The sequence below is a fragment of the Parasteatoda tepidariorum genome, chromosome 8, assembly GCF_982258835.1.
Source record: "Parasteatoda tepidariorum strain Cologne lab strain chromosome 8, Ptep-v5.0, whole genome shotgun sequence".
In the NCBI taxonomy this organism is placed as follows: Eukaryota; Metazoa; Arthropoda; class Arachnida; order Araneae; family Theridiidae; genus Parasteatoda; species Parasteatoda tepidariorum.
The window spans coordinates 92,196,337-92,221,734 of NC_141762.1; the positions used below are offsets into that span (position 1 = coordinate 92,196,337).

The 25,398-nt window shown below is 30.2% G+C and overlaps 1 protein-coding gene across 5 annotated transcripts in view; it reads left to right on the forward strand.

The window, feature by feature from the left end:
• The window catches only part of LOC107455153 (protein trachealess), a 370,741-nt gene that overhangs the window by 217,371 nt on the left and 127,972 nt on the right, over window positions 1-25,398 (forward strand). The window contains exon 1 of one of the 5 annotated variants that reach the window (XM_071180989.2): window positions 9,173-9,615. The exons of the other annotated variants lie outside the window; for them this stretch is intronic. Coding sequence (XP_071037090.1) covers window positions 9,479-9,615 — 137 coding nt within the window. The 5' untranslated portion in view covers window positions 9,173-9,478. Of the gene's footprint in view, window positions 1-9,172; window positions 9,616-25,398 lie in introns of those variants that run through there. 5 annotated transcript variants of the gene reach the window in all.

The following is a 25,398-nucleotide window of genomic DNA, read 5'->3' on the forward strand; positions in this document are numbered from 1 at the left end:
AATAAGGTCTAAAACTGAACCACGTTCTCTTTAAAGTTGAACAATTGTAGTATTGTGGAATCTGATTCAAGAAATTTTAGTTTGCACGATATGTTAACATGGTTCACTATTGAAGAGAGCTTTATTGTTCCGGGTTCGAGGTTGAATTAGAAAAAGCATAACGATATTGCAGTCTGCAAACCCAGTCCAGCCAGTCTCAGAGAATAGAAAAATGACTTGGACTTGATTCTCTTTCCAATAGCCATTTGCCAAACAATCATACTAGTGGAGCATCCCCCCCCCACCTACGTTTCTTTTACGATTATGATTCTAACTCGATGTTTCTATCCACTAAGCTGAGCTTTAATAAAATAGTCACAGAAATTATAATTTCAATTGTTAAATATTCTCGACTAGTTTATAAACTTGATTACGCTCAGAGTCATGCGTAAGCTCAATTTGTAAGTAAACACACTAGCTCAAAAAAATTGGTTCAATATCTGACCATCATATCAGTGTCTTGAACCGGAATATCGTGCAAAGTTGTTTGCTACCGAATAAGGTCTTAAACTGGACCACATTTTCGTTAAAGTTGAACTATAGTATTGTGGAATCTGATTCAAGAAGGTTTAATTGCACGATATGTTAACATGGTACATTATTGAAGAGAACCGTATTGTTCTGGGTTCGAGGTTAAATTCAAAAGAGCATACGATATTGCAGTCCGCTAACCCTATCCAACCAGTCTTCAGAGAAAATAAAATGAACTCGATTCTATTTCCAATAGCCATTTTCCAAACAATAATATTTGTGCAACATTCACCCAAACCTATTTTTTCTTTTCGATTAAAGATTTCAACACGATGTTTCTATCTACTAAGAAGAGCTTTCATGAAATAGTCACCGAAGTTATAATTTCAATTGTTAAATACTCGCCATTGCTTTATAAACATGAAATAGCTCAGAAGCAAGCGTAAGCTCAATTCCTAAAAACATTTACACTCTCTACAAAAGTTGACTTAACGTCATACGTTATTAAACGTATAAAGTTAAATACAGGTGAAGCTAATGATTAAAATTCATAATAAGGCTTCCAGGTCATTACTTCTGATTAATTTTTACGCCTGACATTAAAAAATGCGCCATCTTATATACTTATTGAACTTGAACTTTTTGAACTATTTATTTATCATTCACTTTGCATATGAATTAAGCTTTAACGAAAAACTTAAAAAACCAAAGATAACAATTAAAAAAAGCTAACCATTACACTTTATTTAAGTCATGACATTAATTTTCTTAAATCGATTTACGGCTCTTGACATTTTAGCCTGTTCACTGTGTGCCTTACAAGCTCAACATAAGCGGGAAAGGGGACTCAGAAAGTTTTCCAGATTCCGTTCCGGTTTTAGAATCGAGTTATTGTTTACACTCGGTTAGCCATCTATACCATCATATCGGAGCCAACAACCACGATATCATGGGAAGTTACTGCAAACTTTATAGTGTATTAAATTGAACCATAATTTTGTTCAAATTGACCTATAGTATAGTGTAGTTGTGTTCTAGAAAAGGGGTCTCCAAACTTTCCATCCTTTGGGCCATATTGATTACTCGAGCCAGTTCCAAGTACAAAAATTCTAATTTTCTGGGCATCTAGTGGTCAAAAGCGGAAATCAGTTGTACCTTCTGTGCGCTAAAGGCTGGCACATATCGCTAGTAGTAGTTTCGAAAGCGCGGTATAACAATGAAACATTCTAGGGCAAGCGAAGTAAGAGAAATTGTCTATCGTGAAATAAGGAAGTGCATAACCACGTTTAGCGCCCATATGTATCATAATTTTGATTTGACTCATTGTTTTTTGTCTTGACTGACTAGTATGAAAAAGAAGCAAAGAATAAACAGTCAGTGCAGATCGTTCAAAGATAATGGAATTTTCAATATTTCGTAACTCAGTCCTGTTATAAGTGGGTATGTTTGATTTACAATGAAGCCATAGCCGTTCTTAAAAAATAAAACATTAATCGTCATAATGAAAATATGTTCAAAATTACTTAAGGTATATAGGAATGTTGCGATCAGAAAAATGACAAGTTTTGAAGCAAGGATTGCAAGCGCAGCAGTATTTGTTTGTAAAAGTCTATGCTGAACAAAAGGCTGCAACTCGTGCCAGCTTTTGTGTGGTTCTTGAAATCGCAAATTTGGAAAACCATTCACAGATAGATCAAAGAATGCAGTAGTCGGAGAAGTGTGGTCCGAAAAGATAAATTTACTCAAAACTGTCAGTTTGTCAGCAAACACCTTAGTTCAGTGGTGGATAGAAGACATCGTAGAAAACACATCAGCTCAGCTATTTGAGAAAAAAGGACATCATGTGTGGTTTTTTCTGGTTTTGAATAAGTATTTGTAGCAGAATGAGTAGCACATACTGCTCAGGTGTTGATTTTTACTTAATGATAATATAAAAGCTATTAAGTTCATGAGGAACTTTTTGATATTAATGTCATTCACGGAGAGACTATTTGGGAAGATATTTTTAAAGGATTTGAAAATGCCATTAATAAAAGGAAACTTCTTTGGAAGAACTTCAAATCTTGATGTCAATTACAATTGACGGAGACAGATATATGCGTGGTTTAAATAAAGAAGTTTTCGCCCTTGTGTCAAAGGCTGAAGAAAATGACGATGGTTTAAAAGCATTAGTCTTGCACTTTTCATCAATGTGCAAAAAATGTTTGGATTTGTCTGAAGTTCTAAAACCAGTCATATCAGTTGTTAATTTTTTGTTTTATTTCATATCCGCCGTTGAACAGCTGACCCAATTTTTTGGGCTTACCGCTACTAATGTTAAACTCCGTAGCCTTGAAATTTTGAGCCCAATTTAGAAGACAATGGAACTCTTGGATCAAGTATTGGGAGAAATTTAACTTCGGGGAAGACTTTTCGTTGGAACTAACCCGCATTTGCGTTAAATGAAGAGGAAAACCTCCCACGGTCAGAGTGACGGCAAAGGGACTCTAACCCATGATCCGTGTATCACTGAGGGTAATTCACGCCAGCACTGTGGTAGGTGCACGCTGGATGCGGAATTCGTATCGACTAACCATCGTCGGGATTCGAACCCGGTTCACCTCATTAGAAGGCGAACACTCTATCCCCTGAGCCATCGCGGCTCTCAATTGCTAATATCATCAGATCCTCTGGATTGAATCATTTCGTCGACAATCTCGCGAGGTTATTAGAAGAGATTGGAGAAAAAGACTTACTGTCGTACTCTGGCTTAGTTATGAAAAAGTCTTCACGCAGGGCTCGAAATATTTTTTGAATAAAAATCCTCACCCTCTAAACGAATTACAAAACAGCGAATTTCTGCTTAAGTTAGCATTCTATATAATTTTGACAAAACATATGAACGAACTGAATTTGAGATAGCAAAGGGGAAAACCAGCTATTCCCTGAATTATACACTAATATTAAATCGTTCCAGCAGAAAATAATGCTGTTTCAATCACAATTACACAAAAAATGTTCCACGCATTTTAAAACATATGATATATTCAGCCACGCTACTGAGACTGAACTTCCCGTCGATTTTGCTATCAAAGCTTTGGATGCTTTCGAGATAAATTTTGATACTCGTTTCTCTGACTTTAAATGCCTTTGCGAATGAAATTAAGATTTTTCAAAATCCTTTTGATACTGACATTGAAACACAAGGCTTGGAACTTCAAATGGAAATTATTGACTTACAGTGCATTGTTATAACTAAGAACAAATATCAAAATTCAACTTTGTTGAAAATTTCATAAGTCTTCTACTGGCACAAGTTGATAATATGCATAATTTGCTCGTGGGCCGTTTTCTGTTTTTGGTACTATACTTACTTATGAGGGAAAACATTTTCCAAAATGAAGTACATAAGGAATATTTATAGATCTAAGTTAACTGGTGAACAACTCAAATCACTTTTGATAATTGATTCAAGTTTGTCAACAGTTACAAACTAATCAATCAATAAAATTAATAAACTAAAAAATCCCTTTTATATAATTATTATTTTACACTGTTGTTAATTAAGAAAAAACCATTATTCCTATAGAGAGAGCCTGCTGCGAACTAAGTGCGCACCAAATGGATGCCAACCAAAGAGCAAAGCCCTTAGCTCTCGCGGGCTGGATTGATGTTACTTGCAAGCTGGATTTGGATTGCTGCCTGTTCTAGAAGAATTAATTTACCAAAAATGTGGTCTAACATGTCGCCGTCTAAAGGCTATTGCAAATTTGAACGATATTATGGTTTAATGGTTCCCAAAATTTCCAGCAGTATATACAGGGACCGATCAAGACAAATTCAGGCCCAAGGCCCACCAAATTTTCCAGGTCCCTTACAAAATATTTTGAAATTAAATTACTGAAGAGTAGTCCTAACAATAAAAAAGAAGCTATTGAACTGCATAATTCAAGCGAAGCATTCTAAGAAATTTTGAATGCAGACTATGGAAGATTATTTTCTTAAGATATGCGTATCTATAAATTAAGGCAAAATATAAAACAACAAAACAATGTTGCGTCAAAATAAAAATAGTTTGGTGAACACAAACAATTGAAATAAGTGATTTTTGCTAAAAGTCATCGATTAGCTAAATTATTTTTTATCGTAAGCTGTAATTATTTTTTACTTAGTGCTTAAACCAACACGAAGCTAGCCCACCTTTCATTAGACTTTTTTCTAATTTTTGAGGCCCCTCAGAGATTGTGGGCCCTAGGCACATGCCTTTTGGGCCTAGGCAATAATCAGTCCCTGAGTATATGGTAGAAGAAAACAAGGAAAGAAATAGAAAAAAATTAAATCGAGAGAGACAAAATTAAGAAACAAAAATTAAATGTAAAATAAATTAGCTGAAATTGGAAGAAGATACAATCTTGTCATCAGCTTACACGATTATACCCGCAAAAATAGCGCTTTCTAATATTGTAATAAGTAAAGGTAAAATATCTTCCATGTCCCTACATAGAATTCTAATCACAGGTTTGAGTTTACTTCTGCTTAACTCATTCAACGCTGCTTCTCAGCTACTGATCTGAAATTTTGGGAAGCATTTCTTATTTTGAAAAGTTTTAATAATTTATTTAATTTCTCTAACCGTTCGTTTGGCGCAGCATGTCCTGCTTTGGACTTTGTGACATTCAATCAATCAATCAATTTAATTTCTCTAGTTGACATTATGATATTTTTATTGCAATAAATTTTTTTTCAGTTTAATAAAAACCCAGTTTCAATATTACTGATAAATTAATATTTATACTTATAACATCCCAGAAATATTTCGTTTTTTAATTTTCTGAGATTTGTTTATGTTTTACGCCAAAAAATTTAGCATTTTCCTATGGTTTGTAGTAAATCTCTGTAATTTAAATCATTATAGTTTTCTGTTTTCAAGGCTACGAATACCCGACGATACTTTTTGTCAACCCTCTATGGTTAACATGGCTGAATAATATATAAGGCTGGATATTTTTTTAGCGTTTTATTTATTTAATGCTTTATTTTCTTTTTATCTCAAAGACATTTGATGAGGATACTTATAAAAGTGACCAGTCCAAAGGTGGAGAGTAAAAAGTCCTCCCCTTAATCTGCTTAATCCTATTTACCGCTTTCCACAACCTTCATAGTACGTATTCTGAAGGTTCCTTCCACTAAGTGACGTCACTATCTCTAGGGATTGTGGATTTTTTTATTTTTATTTCCCTTTCCCCCCACTGATTCCGGAGTGGGAGTACAATGAAGAGATAAGATGTGCTGAAAATCCCTATCAATAGGTATTCTTTTAACGGAAGGTGTTTCTTAATAGCGTTTCCTGTGACACTCAACATTTGTCTTTTATTTATGTTTTATTTTTTATTTTTCAAGTAGTGATAACATTTTGTTCGTTCTAATGTTAAAAAACAACTTATGGCAGGGCTTGGAATCTAAATAATCTTTTGAACAAATGCCATGTCTATTAACTTGTAAAAAATTACATGTTTCTTATAAAAAAAACGTACTAAATGCCCAAAAGTATTGTTGAAATGTCTGAATATTACACATGTTGTAATTTTTTAATGTTTTCATCGAAAGCTTCATTAGGCTGAGAAAAAATATTTAATATTAACTTTTGTTTAACGTGCAATGGAACTGGATAGTTATGAAGGCAATCGGGAAAAAATTTAAGTTTAACGGAAAGGTTCCTTTTATTGTTGTTATTTTGATTTTCAAGTTAATAAGTTAATATCATGGTCCCTTTCGTTCGAAGTATCTATTGTAATTTTGACTCCTAGTGAATGAAAAGACATTGAACGAGCAGAAAATTTCCTTTAAAAGTTACGTCTCTCATATAATTTGCAGTTATCACCAATTCTGTGCTTATAAGCATTCTTTGAAAAAATGAAAAGAATATGTAACGTAAAAAGCTTTAAAAAAAATTTTATGTTATTTTGTTGTCAAATTTTTTTTAAAAATTATTTTTAATCATTATTCAAAATGAAGCGTGTTCTCACAATGATAATTCACATCCGGCATTATAGTTAGAGTTTTAGATTAAAGAATGTAACCGTTTCATGGTAAGTTTTTCCATTAAAGAAATATAAAATCCCGTGAAGTATTCTTGCTTTTCATAATTGTTAAATTATCCCTTGAAGACGTAGGCGTAGAGCGAGGGGGGTACACTTTTTGTTTTTAGAAAACTGTTATGTTTCATGAGATTGTTATAAAACTGTGAATATGAATATATATACATTAGGGAAACTGTGAATATGAATATATGCACATTTTATGAATGTATGCACATTAGACTCGGGTTAGCCTGGTTGGTAGGGCACTGGGCAAATGTCAAAAAGTTCGTGGGTTCTATCCCCGCCGGCCGATGACTCCCCGTGTAGTAAATTGCGACTGATGCACGTTAAATCTGTCGAGTCACAAAGTCCCCCATGTTCCCATAAGAAATCATACCTCTGGGGGTACTGATCCAGGAGTTTCTTTGTCTTCCGGATTGGTTCAAAATTACAAGGCTACGGAGTTGAACACGTTAGTAGTCGTAAACCGAAAATTGGGTCCGCTGCTCAAGGACGGATACAAAATATATGAGCATTTAATTTTTCTATGCATGTCTATTTATATGTAAATGTATGCATAAAACTTAAAATAACCGAAAAGTTTTCTAAAAACAAAAAGTGTGCCCTCACGTTACGCCTTTGGCACGTGATAGACATTGCTTGCAAGATTTCCTCTTTTATAACTCTTACATTTAATGATTTCGATTTTGTGTGATTTGGATTCTTTCTCTACATACTATGATTACAAAATAAAACTGTTTTGTTTCTCACCCACATGCTTGTTTTGCATAAACATGCTTGCTTTCTTCCTTTGCATAACAGCTGGATTGTTACGTAAATGGCTGTATCGTTTTAAAATTACTAATGCAGAGAGAGGATGACGTCCAAGATTAATTAAAAAGCATCTCACAAGTGACATTAACCAAAACTCAGAGGCGCGACAGCCCATAGAGGGCCAAGGTTTACTGTGCCCATCTCAGTTTTCTTGACCTTGGGATCTGGGGTGCAGGAGCAGATGTTCCGGTTAGGTGGTCAGCCGAACACGAAACCCCCAGTGGTTAGTTCCCAAGCATGCTTGGTACTCCTTTATCAACCCACTGAAGGGATGAAAGGCTGAGTCAACCTTGCCCGACCCGAGGATTGAACCCAGGATCTGTGGCACGGGAGCGCGAAGCACTACCACTCAGCCACCGGGCGTCCACAAATGACATTATCTAGGATAAAAAATAACGACTTTTACTAACAAACCAGTTTTTTTTAATTGAATTTCAAAGTAATTCAGACTTAGTATTCTTAAAATTTAGTACAGTGAACTACTCGGAAATACAGGGATATTTTAATTATATCTAACACCTCTTTTTGTATGTGCTATAAAGGATAAAATGAGCAAATAAATTTCTCGCATTTTTCTAACTTTCTTTTCAAAACTTCGTTAGTTATTATTTTTATTTTTTAACTTTTACTCTTCTCTAAACTTTTTTTAGCTCCATTTTTGATGTCCACATTATTTTCTATCAGGCCCAGCCCCGGATTAAGTTAAACGCCTACAAATGTGTCAAAATATTTTCCGAATAAAAAGGCTCGAACAGCAATCGGACCTGCCAACTGTCTGAAAACATCAGTAAAATTAAAGTTATAAAAAACATGTATATAAACACCAGCAAAAGAAAAGTTATAAGAAAACAAGTCTAAAAACATCAATAAAAGGAAAGTTATAAAAACGCGTCTAAGAACTTCAGTAAAAGGAGAGTTATAAAAAACAAGTCTAAAAACATTAGCAATAGGAAAGTTATAAAAAAAAGTCTAAAAACATCAATCAAAGGAAATTTGTATTAAAAAAAAAACAAGTCTAAAAACATCAGTAAAAGGAAAGTTATTAAAAAAAAAGCTCAAAAACATCAGTTAAAGGAAATTTATAAAAAAAAAAACAAGTCTAAAAACATCAGTAGATGGAAAGTTATAAAAAACAAGTCTAAAAACATCAGTAAAAGGAACGTTATTAAAAAAACAAGTCTAAAAACATCAGTAAAAGGAAAGTTATAAGAAAACAAGTCTAAAAACATCAGTAAAAAGAAAGTTATAATTTTTTTATATTTTGAATTGGGTAGTTTCATAGGAGTCCAGATACTATACGGAACAAAACGCCTTGATTGAGCTAAAAATAATAAAAAAAATTAAATAAAGTTAGGACCAGACGCCTTTAAAATCCTAAATATCTTTCTTTCATTATTAAATTATTTATTAAATAAATATCTCATGTAAGTTAGCTACTATATCTGAACATATCACAACGTAACTAACATTTATGTATAGTTTCTTATTTAAACTCTTAGAGTTAAAAAAAAAAAGAGCCAATTGATTGAATAGATCAGGCCTTATTTACGGTCAATTCCGATACCAAGATACGCGTATTTTACCCAGACTAAATACCCCACATTTTATCACACACCTACACATACCCTCACTCTTTTCTCGATGATCGCTATCGGGGGACCAAGAAAAGGTAGGGGGGGGGGAATGTTCGGAAAATAAGCACATTACTTGTTATCAGAGGAAAAGGAGGGTCGCCGAATACCGAAACCGCATTGAGAGGTTACGTAATCATTCGCAAAAGATTTCTTCGCAAAGGAAGAGAGAGTTTCTGCCTCCCGTTGTGGCGTGAGCCTATCATGAGTTAGGCGGCGCGCGCCGAACGGGTACAGCGGCACGGGGAGATTTCGTTGCGACCGGCCCCCATCACATAGAAGACCTATCGCCTATCGAATGCGGCCACAAAAAGATCGTCTGCGGCAGCCCATTCGACCACCCTTTGCGCCGCTCTTGTTTCAAAGTTGAGAAAAAGTTTCTGTTTTGGTTGTGAGGAAGTAAGTAATTGTTTGTAGTGTCGAAATTATCGTTTGAGGATCGAGATGCTGATGTTGCGTCATCACCCCCAACATGGGGCACCTACCCTCGGGGATCCGCATCACTTGGCCGGACCCCCTGTTGATCTGTCCGGTCATTATGCTGCTTTTGCTGCTGGTCAACCACCTTTTACACATTCATGGTAAGCGAATATATTCATAGTTTATTTTGGTGGTTTTTTAGTCAAATTTTTTTGAATTTGTGAGAAAAAATTGTTTTTTTTTTTTTGATAAAAATCTGAAGCAAGCAATTAATTTTCAATTTTTAAGCATTTTAAAATACATAAAAGCAAATAATGTAAGTTTCAGTTATACTATAACACTGAATTTATATAAAAATATGTCTAGCCGATGATTTTTGTTGTGCGATTAATTTTTAGACTTAAAAATCAATCAAGTCATTCAATGAAAAAATATAACTACAGATGATTTTTGATGAGAGTACTACATATTTTGATTTAAAAAAAAGCGTTAAAAACCCCAGTTTTTTTTAATAATTTTTTTATTGTTATTTCAATTTATTTTATATTTTGTCTGCAAAAAAATATCTTTTTTCTGAAATGGCATTAGTATTTGTAAAATAAAATTATTGCAAAAATATTGTTACATACATGTACAGTATTAGGGAATTAAAAATTTATAATCAGCTTTTAGTTAATGAGTTTTTTGTTAAAAAAAATAATAAAGAAGAAAAAAACAATTTTAATTTTAATACCACTTATTATTTATTTATTTATTTATTTTTGCAGTTAACTGAAAATTAAAGTTATAAGTATAGGTATTTCCAATCCAAATCGTTTCAAAATTAGTTACTTTAATGCATAATACTTTCAGTTACATCAAGAACTAGAAACATAAATTTTCAAAAGTATTGTAATATTAAAAATTTTCAAATAGATTAGAGAAGAATTATATTTCGAAGAAGAATTCAATTTTGAATTTCTATTACATACAACATTGAAAGATGATGATCCAAAAACATCTCTCGTTATTGTCGGAGCTTTCTTATTGGCTAGAAAAATGAGAGAGTCCCTAATTAACAAAGTCGATCCAAAAATCTCTGGCTATTTTCTACTGAAAATTATTAATAGTTATGAAGGACCCTTTATTTCCCCTTTTTTTACCTTTTTGTAATTAGAATGTTTTTGATGTTGATTATTATTCACAATTAAAATCTTAGAGTGAAGTTCTTATTGTACATTGATGCCCAAAAGTTAAGTTTATTTTTACACAGTTGCCCAGTGCAAAAATATGCTTAACTTTTGGACATCTGTGTACTTTAATTCCATAATGTTGTCGTATTATGCAATTTTTTAGGATAAACATATTTAGTTACCATTTTACAGTTTTTAAATGGTAAATAATTTGTATTTATTTTTATTATAAATTTGTATGTATTTTGACAGTAAAATTTAACGAAAAGAATGTTTAGTCATCGTATGCAATTAAAATACGAAATCGAAGAAAAAAATACGTAAAACTCTCAAGTAATGCTCCAACTTATATTAAATAGTGCGAAAAGTTTGAGAAAAATATTTCATAAGTGTTTATAGTAATACATAGTAAAATAAGAATTTTAAAAAAGTACGTTCGTGATGGAAGTTACATTAAAACTGAGCAAAATAATTAGGTCTGAATTTCACCCCCAAATAGAATCGGAAATTGAATCTGTGGGACTATATCTATTACATATTAATAAAGAAGGGATATTTTAATAACCCAATTTTTAATTTTCATATAACAATCTGTTTAGCGTCAAATGACAATGATTACGAAGAAATTGTGTGGGTTGGTGAGCGAAGCAAGTTGGAGAGTGCCGGTACATTTTACCGTAATTTGACCCGGAATGTTTTACCATGCAGTTAAATGTAGCTTCTATGCAGAGCCTTCTTAGATTTAATTGGTTCGTGCCTATGAGTATAAATTCAACATGATTCGGAGAGAGATTTTATTTTTTGTTATCTTCAGTTGGTTATATCACAACCAAAATTGTGACGTTACTAAAAATGATTGTGGATTGTATGCGTGCGGTAAAAGCACTCACCAAGCAAAAAAAAAAAAAAAAAAAAAAAAAAAAAAAAATATGAATATATATATACTAAGTATCTTCATGTACAAAAGTATGATTCATTTTTTAACCATATAAAGTGAGAGTTTTGGAGTTGTCAAAAATAAAAGTGTCAAAATCGAAATTAATTTGTAGAAAATTTGGAACAATTTTATTCACATAAATATTTCTTGTAATTTTATTGTTTGGTTAAACATTGCACGCGACTGGAATAAAAAGAAAGGCAGTGAGAAGACTAGTTCATAACATCTTTCGGTTATTAAGAGTATAAATATCTAATTCAATTTTTTTTTAAGAAAAGGAGCATAGAAAAATTTTAATTTTTTTTTAATTACTACTTCGAGTTTACTTTTGCGGAGAAAAAAAGTCTAGTAAAATTACTGAAGAAAATTAAGCGAAAGTGATATTTCTTGTTAAAAAGAGAAAGAAACAACATAATTTTGGATAATAAAATCAAAATATGCGATATTGAAGCCATTCATTTGGCAATTTTTCCATTCATACAGTAACGTAGCTTACTAAAAATTCTGGTTTTCAAAATTATAGTTCTTATTAACCACACATTTAATTAAAAAATGCAAAAATAAAAAGTAAATTTATGCAAGAAAAAAAGAATTTTATGTCATTCTTTAAAGCATTATGATAAAATTACCAAATTTTAGGACTTAATATGAACGAATATTTTATTGTTAATTTTACCAAATTCATTACCAAAGCACTTCGGTTAAAATTACCGTGCAGTTTACTGGTCCCATAGTGCCAGAGCACTATAAATGTCACCATATTCTGCTTATTTTGGTTATATATTATTTCTCTGTGAATATCTAAGGATATTTAAGGCAAATTTCTGATATAAGCTTAAAAAATAACAGATTAATTATTGGTTTATAATATCATGTAGACCTGAAAATTTAAATTTTCAGTTGGTAAGCCAATGGCCGGTAGACTCTAATGACTTAGCCCGTTTTTCCTCGAACATGAGTTGGTGACTGACAAGTCTTTTTCATTTAATAGCCCTTTTTTTCATACTTTTTTTAACTTGCATTAAGTCATATTTTTTAAAATAATTCCTATTCGAAATGATCTACGGTTATAAAAAGTTAAGCTACTATAAAAATAATTTAAATGTGTGAACTATCAGCACATGTATCAACATAGTAAATATGTAAATCAACTATAAAAATAATATAAATATGTGACAAAATTTAGTTAAACGAGCTGACTTTAGAGAACTTAAGTAAATATATTTGGAGAGGCAAAAGACATTTAATGTATTTATTGCAACTTCGAAATAGGTGAATTGTTAACGCTAGATTGTACAAGGAAGTCATTTTGATAGCTTTTTAACTGCTTTTTCATTTGCAAAAAATGTCCAAATAATAATGCATAAATTATTTTTTTTTCCCACGTGAAGTAAATTTTTTTTATTGTTAATATTTACTAATAACTTGTGATATAACTGTAAATAATGTAAAAAATATTAAATATTAATTGAGCAAATTTCTTTACACATCTGTTATTCTTTCACAATGCAGTCATTTTGTCTGCTTTTGGGTAATATAGGTATTTACTAAGTTTCAGTCTTTCTAGTGTTAACGAAATCTCCTTTCACATCCATGAATCTTTCCACCACAAATTGATGAATTCAGAAAGATCAAAATTTTGAATGAAGGCATTGGATATCTTGAAGAAAATTCTGTTTTCCAGAGTTTCTTTCTATATTGACATACTATTATCATTAAATGGTTTAAAAAGAAAAAACGATTAGAAAAAGTGACTGGTTGTTGATGAAATTATATCCTCCATTTTTTTTTTAGTTAACTCACCCAGAGGCAGGTGGCGAGTCGTTATTTTCAGGTTAAACCATAAACCTTCCGATTAGTAAACTTACGCAGTATTTGAGACAAAAAGTACGGTTTTATCTATTAAATAAATCATTATTATCTATTAAATAAATAATTTATAAGGTTGTAGAATGCAATATGTTTAGAATCCATGTTTAAAAAGGAAGTTATAAAGTAAGCACATTGAGGATATCAAAATACTATGTTGTCATGCTATAAAAGCGAGGAAGGGGGAAAAAAAAAAGCAATCGATATTAAAAAATTACTACAGAGGAAGACGAAATGATAAGCAGCAAAGGGAGTGTTTTTGTGGGGTTAAACTAGAATATGTTTCAAATTGCAGCCCTTCAACGCTTCTCGGGTTTTTTAGACAACCAAACAAGTTTTGACATTATTCGTTTCACCTTACTCACTAGTGATTCGTTAGGTTTCAATGACTTACTGTTTTTTCCTCTCTTACGTATTAATTTGTGATTCCTAATGTTTGCACTTTCATGATTTCATTTTTTAAAGGATTTGAAATGTATACAACAAGGGTGCTATGTTCAAAACACCCTGTATTTTCGTATCTCTAATTTTAGATATTAATTTGTAGATTCTTTAGGTTATTAATACCCACTGCTCATTTTTAGTACAATTCATTTTATTTTTCTACAGATTCCCAAAACTATAGCTAAATTGGTGAATCGCAAGTGCATTTAGTATAATAAATTTAATTAAAAAAATTATTATCAGAATAAATCATATTATTTTAGCTGTATGGTAAGGAGCTTCCGGCTTCGTTTACTGTCATACTTACTTAAGCTTTAAGTAGATTGCTGAATTGTTTTTCAGGTTAAATTTTTATTATTGATTTGATACATTATTTTCTGAATTAAAACACAATAGTCATCCATGTACTATTTATAATATATACTATGAACAATATAATTAAGTATGAATCGATTAACATTGATTTAAAGTACTTATGTAACATTAAACGTACCATACTATTTAGGATATAATTGACAAAATATCAATTTGATTTTTTTCTTCCTTTTTTTTTGCATAAAATGTTTTGAGCAATAATGTATAAAAACAAGCAATAATGTTTTGAGCTATGAGCAATATGTTTTGAGCTATGTACTATTTATAATATGTACTATGAAAAATGTAGTTAAGTATGAATCGATTAACATTGATTTAACGTTCTTGCGTAACGTTAAACGTAACATAATATTTATGATATAATTGACAAAATCTCAATTTGATTTTTTTTTTTTTTTGCATAATCATAATGTTTTGAGCAAAAATAATGTGATTGAATTAAATACATAACTGTAATAATTGAAGTTATAATTTTTTTTTTGATCTATAAAATTGATTTGAATATCAAGAAAATATTTCAAAATACATCTTTCAAAAAACATGTTATTTCTAGAATCCAAACAAAGGAATTGTGAGAATTCAGTCAGTTATTTCTTTTCTATCTGAAAAATAATTTAATTTTCACCTTAATATAGGTGTTTTCTAGTATGGTTTTGTCTTTTAGACGTTATCTATACAATTTGATTAAATTATGCAAAAACTTTTCCAAATTATATTATTTTTCACTCTACTTTTTTTTCAAGATTTCACCCTGTTCAAAAAATACACTTCTTGAGAAGATTTATGAAATTTGATTAGCGTTCCATTTGAAATACTTTTCTCAAATTGAATTTTATTTTCATTGTCATTATTGAATTTTAAATTTCAGCTTGATATTTTGTCTTCAAAAGGTAATCTGAGCCTTTATTTACGAAATCTAAGAGTAAAATAATTAGATTTACAGATGTATTTATAATTTTTTATCTACAAAAATTGGATTTTAGAAATATATATTTTGAATGTATACATTTTCTATTGTGCAAAATTTATATGACGTAAAATATGCATTACTGGCAACATTACCATAGACGAAATATTTCAAGAACTAATATTTTTTTCCTGAAAATGTAGGCAATTCATTTATATTTTCTTAACGATTCCGAAACTTTTCAAAAACATTTTGTATGTTTGATTAGTATGATTATTATGGATTTAATAACACAAAATGATCATTTATGTTCTTCCCCAAAAGAAGATATTTCTGATTTTCTGTAACACTTAATCTCATCTAATTTTTGTTACAGTTTTTCATTGAAAAATATGATATGGTTGTTTTAATATCTAAGGTAAGCATTGCTCAAAGAATATTCTTTAGGAATCTTTAGTGTTTTCCTCCTATGGTCAAATTTTTTGGCATCCGAAGCTCTTCGAAGAAATACCATCTTTGAACTTTTTCTCTCTACGAATTTAACTTAAATTCCAAATTGGAAATTTACTTGGTCCATCCGAAACTCTTCGAAGAAATTATCTTCGAACTTTTTCCCTCTTCGAATTTAAGTTAAATTCTAAATTAGAATTTTACTTGGTCTATCCGAAAATCTTCGAAGAAATTGTCCATGAACTTTTTCTCTCGTCGAAGTTAACTTAAATTCTAAATTAGAATTTTACTTGGTCTATCCGAAACTCTTCAAAGAAATTATCTTCGAACTTTTTCTCTCTTTAAATTTAAGTTAAATTCCAAATTAGAATTTCACAAGTGTGATTTTTGTTACATTTTTTCATTAAAAAAATTACGATTATGGAATTTTAATGTCTAAAGTAAGCATTGCTCATACCACCACCTCCCCCTCTTGTCAGCAAAAAAAAAAAAAAAAAAAAAAAGAACAAAAATAAATCACCAACCCCCTCTCAGGTGCTTACGTAACATTAAATTTCATTCTTACGTATATAACTAAATTTTAAGGTAAGGGAAGGGACTTGATTTCATTTTGCACAGAATTGTATAACGTATTGTTTAATCGAACTTAATTGCGCAACAATCCACATAAATACCCGGTTCATAACTAATAAATCAAGGAAAATCCTTAGTTGTAGATCGCAACTGCCCCCAAAATCCATTTCCAAATAACCTAATTATTCAAAGCGATCGTTTATTTTCTTCCATTCCACAAAACCCATCGTAACATAAAAAATAAAATTGCACCGAGAATGCTCGCTAATGGACACTCTGTCGTCCTTAACCGAGCGTGACGCTGTCATGCATACGTTTCTGGACATCTTAATCTCTTGGACATCGTCCATTTTACTGATGACAGAGATATACCGACTGGCTTACCTGCTTGACCATTCATCTCTGTGGTCATAAATGAAACTCTGACTCACTTCAGCATTGTTAGCTCCTCACTCTGAAGATAATTAGCATTTTGTTATTAATTGTTGTATTAAAAGAGATTTTACAAACTTACCGCCCCTGGCCAAATTATTAGACGCACTATAATATTCTATGTAAAATCTTAATTACTCAGGTGTGATACATCTTTATTATTTTTATGTGACTGAAACCGGTTTGCATTTGCTTACGTTAGTGTATCAATGGGTAAAATTAGACGATATATAATATAAATTTGACGATTTGATAAATTAGACGATATATAATATAAATTTGACGATAGGATAAATTAGACGATATATAATATAAATTTGACGATTTGATAAATTAGACGATATATAATATAAATTTGACGATTTGTTAAATTAGACGATATATAATATAAATTTGACGATTTGATAAATTAGACGATATATAATATAAATTTGACGATTTGACAAATTAGACGATATATAATATAAATTTGACGATAGGATAAATTAGACGATATATAATATAAATTTGACGATTTGATAAATTAGACGATATATAATATAAATTTGACGATAGGATAAATTAGACGATATATAATATAAATTTGACGATTTGATAAATTAGACGATATATAATATAAATTTGACGATAGGATAAATTAGACGATATATAATATAAATTTGACGATTTGTTAAATTAGACGATATATAATATAAATTTGACGATTTGATAAATTAGACGATATATAATATAAATTTGACGATTTGATAAATTAGACGATATATAATATAAATTTGACGATAGGATAAATTAGATGATATATAATATAAATTTGACGATAGGATAAATTAGACGATATATAATATAAATTTGACGATAGGATAAATTAGACGATATATAATATAAATTTGACGATAGGATAAATTAGACGATATATAATATAAATTTGACGATAGGATAAATTAGACGATATATAATATAAATTTGACGATAGGATAAATTAGACGATATATAATATAAATTTGACGATAGGATAAATTAGACGATAGAATATATAAATATAGATTATCTATTATATCAAGCATTATATTAGTATAATAATTAGACCAAATTATTAGACGCACTGTAGTGTTTTAATAATGACATGATTTGCACGAGTTTATAGGCAATACTCTTATATTTAAACATACATGAAATGGGTCTTTATTCAGGAGATTTTTTATATACTTCCTATTTGTATTTATTTTTAACGTATTGCATTACAATGTTAACCATTTGATACAGGAGCATAAACAAATGCGAACCGGTTTCATCAGAGAAAAAGCAACAATGCTGTATAGTATTACCTGATAATTATAATTTTACATGGAATCTTATATTGCGTCTAATAACGGCCAGGGATAACTATAAAGATATAACAAAGATGTGCTTTTTCACAATATAGTTAAGAAAGTGGATGAACACTCAAATTATTTTCTTTAATTAGCCCAAATTATCATGTACTATTGAAATACTATCATCAAAATATTACTGTAATTTTAATAAGCATCAAATTCCGCAAAACGAGAATAATAATATTGATTTACGTTGCAAAATTCGGGTGTGGATTCCATACTATTAGACTCACTATGAGAATCCATGTTAAAACTTAATTATATTATAATTGATACTATACAGCATTACCGTTTTGACGCTTCTGAAACCGGTTTGTACTTGTTTATGTTCCTGTATCAGTCAGTTAACATTGTAATGCACTACGTTAGAAAAATATTGTATTAATGCAAATAGGAAGTATGTAAAATCTCCTTAATAAAAAGCCATTATGCGTGTGTTTAAATATAAAAGTATTGAATATAAACTCGTGCAAAACATATCATTATTAAAACACTACAGTGAGTCGAATAATTTGGTCTAATTATTGTAATATACTAATATAATAAATATTCTATATTCATCTAATATATCGTCTAATTTATCCCATCGTCGAATTTATATTATCTATCGTCTAATTTAACCCATTGATACACTAATGTAAACAAATACAAACCGGTTTTAGCCGAACAAAAACAATAAAGCTGTATAGAGTATCAAATGATAATTAAGATTTTACATAGAATCTTATAGTACGTCTAATAATCTGGCCAGGGACTGTAAGTTGTGCCAAGCCTAGCGTTCTTTTTATAGAACGTTTCCTTCCTCCAATAAAGAAAAATGGTAGCAAAAGTGCTTCATTTCTAGAATTTATTTTGCAAGAAAGAGATAGCTCTGTCTTCCAAATTATATGTAAGTTCTAAATATTTATATGTGAATATAAAGTCTTTGCACAATGTTAAATAAAAGTTGTGGACAAAAATATATCCATTTTGTAAGAACAAAATTGCCCGTTATGCTTTACATCAATGTTTTTTTAAGGTTCAGTGCTCAGTATGCATTTAACCGGTACTCTGAGCACTGATGTTTTTCCTAATCTATTCTCAGCAGACATTAAAATATCGAATTAATATAATAATCTCAACGAATAAGTTAATATCAAATCGGATATAACAAATATTTCGGACATTCACCAAAGCGACTATGTGATTGTTGACATTCACCGGAGAAAGTCGACATTCTCTTGATTTCGCTCATTCACGGTGACATATACATAAGGATAAGCGTTTTATATAATCTAAGAATTTATAAAACGCAGCTGTCTACTTGTTTTGATTGTTATCTGTTTACTGTAAACGTTTCTGTTTAACTCCAAAAAAAATAACTTCTCCTAATTATGGTAAATAGCTATCCAATTTATCTTTGAAAGACCGAGAATTTTGATTTAGCTTAGATTTAAAGGAGCCGATTTTGTTGATATTTGCGTCTACCAAAACGGTAAAACAGAACATATAGACGAAACACGGCATATCAACTCAAACGGTTAAGGCAAACAAGGCTTAATTTATCTAAGGCTTTTAAATGTTATATACTATTAAAAAATACAAGAGAAATTTTCCAAAACTTTTTCCTTTTAATTTATATTTAAAATATTTCGCATTTATATTAAAACTATCTTGTTTTTTTTTTTTATTTTTTTTTATTTATTGCAGTATGTTTTAAGCAATCAAATGTAAACTGGGACGAAAATCTGAGAAACAGCCAAAATCCAATACCTATGGGAAGAAAAAAGCTGCTTTCCGTATTTAAAATTTCACAAATTTACAATCTGAAAAATGATATCGTTTTTAAAGTTATTCGAAAAAACACTCCCATAAAATTGACAGGCAATATTCCCCAAAAGACTTTCCACCGATACAAAACCACAGGAAACAAAATCGAACAACATCCCTTTTCTTCTACAGCGTTTGTAAAACAATGATTTTTCGCCTTTCAACTTGATATACATACATAAGCATTAAATAATCCATTTCCCCCATGAGAATGCGATAGCTTTCCTTTTCATGAGCGAAAAACTGTCTTTCGCACATATTTCCCATATCTCTATCCATTACCATACATTTCGAGCGAACTCCTCAATTACATTTCCAATTTCCTTCCCCATATGCATGTACTAGAGGTAGGGAGTTACTTTTGCATTCTAAAAGTTCGTCAACCAAGTACGGCATTCAATATCCTGGCACGTTCAAGTGACCCTCCTCCACACTCCCCCCTCCTTTTGAAGATCTAAGCTTAAGAAATGAGTGAAGTGATTTTCGTATGTAGAGGAAGATAAACTGATGCGTCCATATTATGCATCTTCAATATTTTTTTTTTTTTTTTATATGCAAAAACGGGCTTTACGTGATTTTTATAAGTAAAACCGTGGGCTTTTTATTTTTGGTTTTTATTAAATACTGAGGGGATATTACTTCTACGAAGTATTTTGAGGAAATTTTTTTTTTTTTAATTCTAGTTTATTTTGATACTTTTTGCACTAAAATTACTTTTGATTTTTTTCTTCTGCACTAAAATGCATTCAAAAGTTCAACATAGTGTATGAAACAAAATTTTATTAATTTATAAACTTTTTTTTATTATAACTCATGCATTCAAGAAAGCTCTTAAATTTATTAAACTTTTCAATATTTTTATTCAAATTATCACATTCAGGGGTGAAAATGAAGCGAAAAAGAGAAAAAGCTTATAAATTTAACCATTTCAGTTATAGCTAGTTTTCGGGAGGAGAAAGCGATAGATTTTTTCCTCCTATCTATCTATCTATCCTATCTATAGACAAAGTATCCAACAATATATATATGTACTTTTACTTGAGAAAGAAGCAGTCTTATATGTATGCTATAAATGTAAAAATAATCTTAGTAGTTACAAGAATTTTATTTTTCTCGAAAAAAAAAATGGTAGAATGAAATATCCTTCGTACCCGTTTTTGCTCTTTTCCGTTTTTGGTATATATACGCCCTCAGCCTTGATCACATTTGATTTTAATTATTACACTAAAGTAGCATGTCAAATTAGAACAACATTTGAAGCATTATTGTATTTAAATATTGGATACAAATGTTTAGAACTATGTCAAATTAATATTAATAATTAAATTAATATTAAATATTTTAATTTCTGAATCAACAAACCAAATAACAAATGACAAATTGCATTGTATCCAAATCCATAGGTTTTTTCACGAAACTTTTACATTTGATTTAAATCATCATACTGAACTAGCATGTCAAATTATGTCAACACTTAAAACATTATTGAATTTAAATTTTGGATACAAATGATTAGAACTGTGTCAAATTAATATTAATAATCAAATTAATATTAATTGTTTTAGTTTTTGAACTAACAAACCAAATAACAAATATAACATGTAACAAATTGCATTGAAAGTCAAAAAGAAAATTATATCCAAATCCTTAGGTATTTTCTTGAAACTTTTAGATTTGATTTAAATCATCACACTGAACTAGCATGTCAAATTATGACAACATTTGAAACATTATTGATCAGAACTATGTCAAATAAACATCAATTTTACAAAATCTAATATGCTCAAATATATTCAGATCGCAGCAAACAGAAATTACTATATTATCAACAAAAAGTGTTTATTTTGAATTAAAATTTGATCCCTTTTAAACAACCGTTACAAAATTGCGAAACAAACGCAAAACTAAACGAACACAAAACTTAGAAAAATAAAATAAATAATAATTATTATAATAATAATGAATAATAATAATAATGAATAATATTATTATTATTATTCATTATCATAATTATTCATTATCATTATTAATAATAATAATAATGAATAATAATAATAATAATAATGAATAATAATAATAATAATAATAATAATAATGAATAATAATAATAATAATAATAATAAGGAATAATAAAACAGATCTTTCAAAAAACTATGTTGTTCAAGTATACTAAATTTTAAGTCCACTTGAAAAACGTAATTTTAAAATTTCTTTTTTATGATATTTTTTTTCCAAAATTATTTCAAAGCAGTTGGGTGAATTAATAAGCTTAATTTCTTAAAAGCTCTATACTTCTTCCGGATTTAAATAATAAAAAAGAAAGAAACTACATCAAAAAGCTTTTCAAACACTTTCTCTTTAGCTCATTCCATAAATTATACTGTATTTTCATTTCGGTTTGCAGCATATATCATTGAGATTTTATGTGAGGCGCTGGTAAAAGCCGAAGAGCCCCGGCTCTTCTTCGCCTGGTGAAAAGCGCTCGGTTCAATTTTAGTGAGTTAGTTTCTGCATTGAAGCAAAAACAAAAAAGGCAAAACGGTGGCTTTCTGGCTGTAAACTAATAAAACTGTGGCCACGAAGAAATAAAAACACTTTCGCTCCTAGGTTTTCCTACAACTCAGCAAAATTTGATAGCAACCGCGAACAGGTTCTTCTCTTGCTATTTCGTGGTTTCTTTTTATTTGCTTCTTCTGTTTTTCTTTTCTTTTCTTTTCTTCCCCAAATTTCTTCCGCTTCTTTTTATTTCATTCGGTTTTTAAGTCCTTAGATCAGCGTATTTTTCTACAAAAGTTCACCGTGTCTAGAAGTAGCGACCGGATTCGGAACCTGTAATTTGTTCTGTGCTAAAAGACTAGTCAGGATGAAGTCCCTGAGTCATAGTTTAGATTAAAGAGATTCTGTGCTAAGTGCGAGGTGTGATTGATTTACACCGTGAATCATGTTGACAAAAAAGAGAGTAAAATTAAAATAAACAGTAAAACGAAATATGTTCCCAAATATAAAATTTGTTTATTCAAAAAAATTAGCCTCCTAATCAAAATCTGATCAATAAATCAATGGTTATCTTGAGTATAACCTGGTTTACTTTCTCTTTTTTGTTACTTTATTTAAGTACAGTTTAGTACTCGTTTTTAATACTAGATATCTTAACCAGAAAAAAATATCCAAGAACCATTTTGTATATTTTAGTATCTGTCAAATTTAGCAATCTGTCTACTGCTATATTTAAATAGCTGTCTATTTTAATAATCTACCTACACAGGTCCTGCAGTGGACTGATAGTAAAGACACGATTTCCAGTCGAACTCCGAAGTCAAGCGTCACTAGCTGCTGTCAGTAAGCGGATGGGTGATCACTTTGATCAGCCTGCGTAGGGACCGAGGGTACGCGGTATAAGTCCTCGTTAAACTGTTCTATCGTAAAGTGCTCGACTTCACGTGTAGTTCATCTGGCTACCAAAGCAGAAAAGCCATCCCCTCTGCAGAGGATCAAAATTGTGATGGCATGTCTTCGGATCATCCTCAGGGATGTTTCCCAGACCATCGCCAATAACCCATTGTGAAGCTCTAGTGCAAAGTACCTACCTGTAAAAACATTTAGTTAATCTTTTCCATAATGGTGGCTACCATTTTTCAAAATGGTGCAGGGAAACACCATAGATAACTTGATGGGCCAAGAGAATGTTCTTTTGCACTACTTGGTGGAAAGTAGCTGCCACCATTTTTCATATATAGTAATATCGAAATTCATAACTACGCTTAATGAAGATGCATTTAAGAGTTAAAATATTTTTACGATGCAATGTAGAGTAAGACTCACTAATTTTGGAAACATATATGCATTAATTATTAAAATAAAACTATTTTGTAAATCCAATCCAAAGTAGCTCAGAGAGGCTATTCAGAAAAATTCGAAATAGGCTTGAAAAACCGAAGCGAAGGAAAACTATACTTTATAAAATATTTTAATGAAATTCACATAGATTTAAACATTAAAATCCATATTTCACAACTAAAAGCATACATATTTTAACAGCAAATATATTTTTAATAGTCATTGTGTAGCGGCGTAAGAAACAACAACGTATGCCAACTCGTCTGGCTGGTAAACAATTTACTGGTGATAGCAAAAGCACACCAACAACGATGTTTTTGGAAGCAGAAACAATTCACGTATGGTGTGAATGGGCGTGAGCTTTGTGTAAACTTTTCCTATTATATAAGTGTTTAGATTTAAATTACACCCTTTAAATTGTTTATGAAACCTTGATTTGGACTTAAAGGAAAGTGTTCTTTCGCATAATTTTTGGGGTTTGTTCAATATCAGATTCAGTGCAATATTACTAACACCATACTGCAGTTTATAGTTACTCCACCGTGATTGTACACCTCTGTTTTCATATGGTGTTGTTTTTTTTTATTAGGTGTCTGTTTTAGTAGTCTACATACTTTTGAATTTTAATTGCTACTAAAATTAGTAGCCTGCTTACTGTTGTATTTTAAAAGCTATATAATTTAGTAGACTTACAGAAGTTTAGCAGGTGTCTAATTTAGTAAATATCTAACTTAACTTTCTTTCTGCTGCTCTAATTTAAAAAAACAACTTTTAAAACTTTTCTTCATATTAGTACAACTTAGATATATTTGATCACAGACTAATTTGGTTAAATTCATCTGTGGTGCTCGTTTTTAGAGCTTCTCTCAGTAATTAAAAAAATATTTTTTGTACTTTTTTATCACTATGAACAATAAAATCTTAATGTCTTAAAAGATCTTGAAAAAAAAATTCTTTTAGGTCATGATTTGGGAAAAGGAAATTATTTTAAATAGAAAAAATGTAATTCATATTTTTAATATGTACCGTGCAATTTTATTTGTTTAAGCGCCTATTTTTTTAAGAGTAAGTCAGGTTTGTGATACTTGACATTTTTGATTTTGTTAAAATTTTCTAGTTATGTTCTTTATGTGTAAACATTAGACATGTTTTTTCATTTTTTCCAAAAAAAAATCTTTTTTTTCTCTCACCATGTAAACTAAAGACATTATTTTACCTTAAAGTAGCTATCATTTCCATTATTAAACCTTAAACTTATTATCATTGTTGAACCTTAAAGTCCTTATCATTATTAAACTTTAAGGTCTTTATCATTATTAAACCATTAAGTCATTACTATTATTACGCTTTAAAGTCCTTATCATTATTTAACTTTAGTTATTATCATTTTCAGAACTTAAAGCTGTTATCATTATTCAACCGTAAAGCCAATATCGTTGCTATGCATTTAAATCCTTATCATTAGCAAACGTTAAGCGTTATTATTTTAGAATGCGTTACTCTTAATTTTAAAGCTTTCAGTTGTCAATTACCATCAAAACATGCATGGATATGCTTGTAGAACATAAAAATTAATGATATTTATTTCAAATTTTTCCGAAGGAAATTTATTAGGTTTATGTTGATATAGATCTAAGAAACGAATCTTTTATTAAGAAACTGTTTTCAATGAAAAGATTCTAGAAGGAAAAATATTGAAAAGAAACTTTGAAGAAAATACAGCAGTCTTATTAAATGATTCATACAATAGGATAGAAATCCAATAA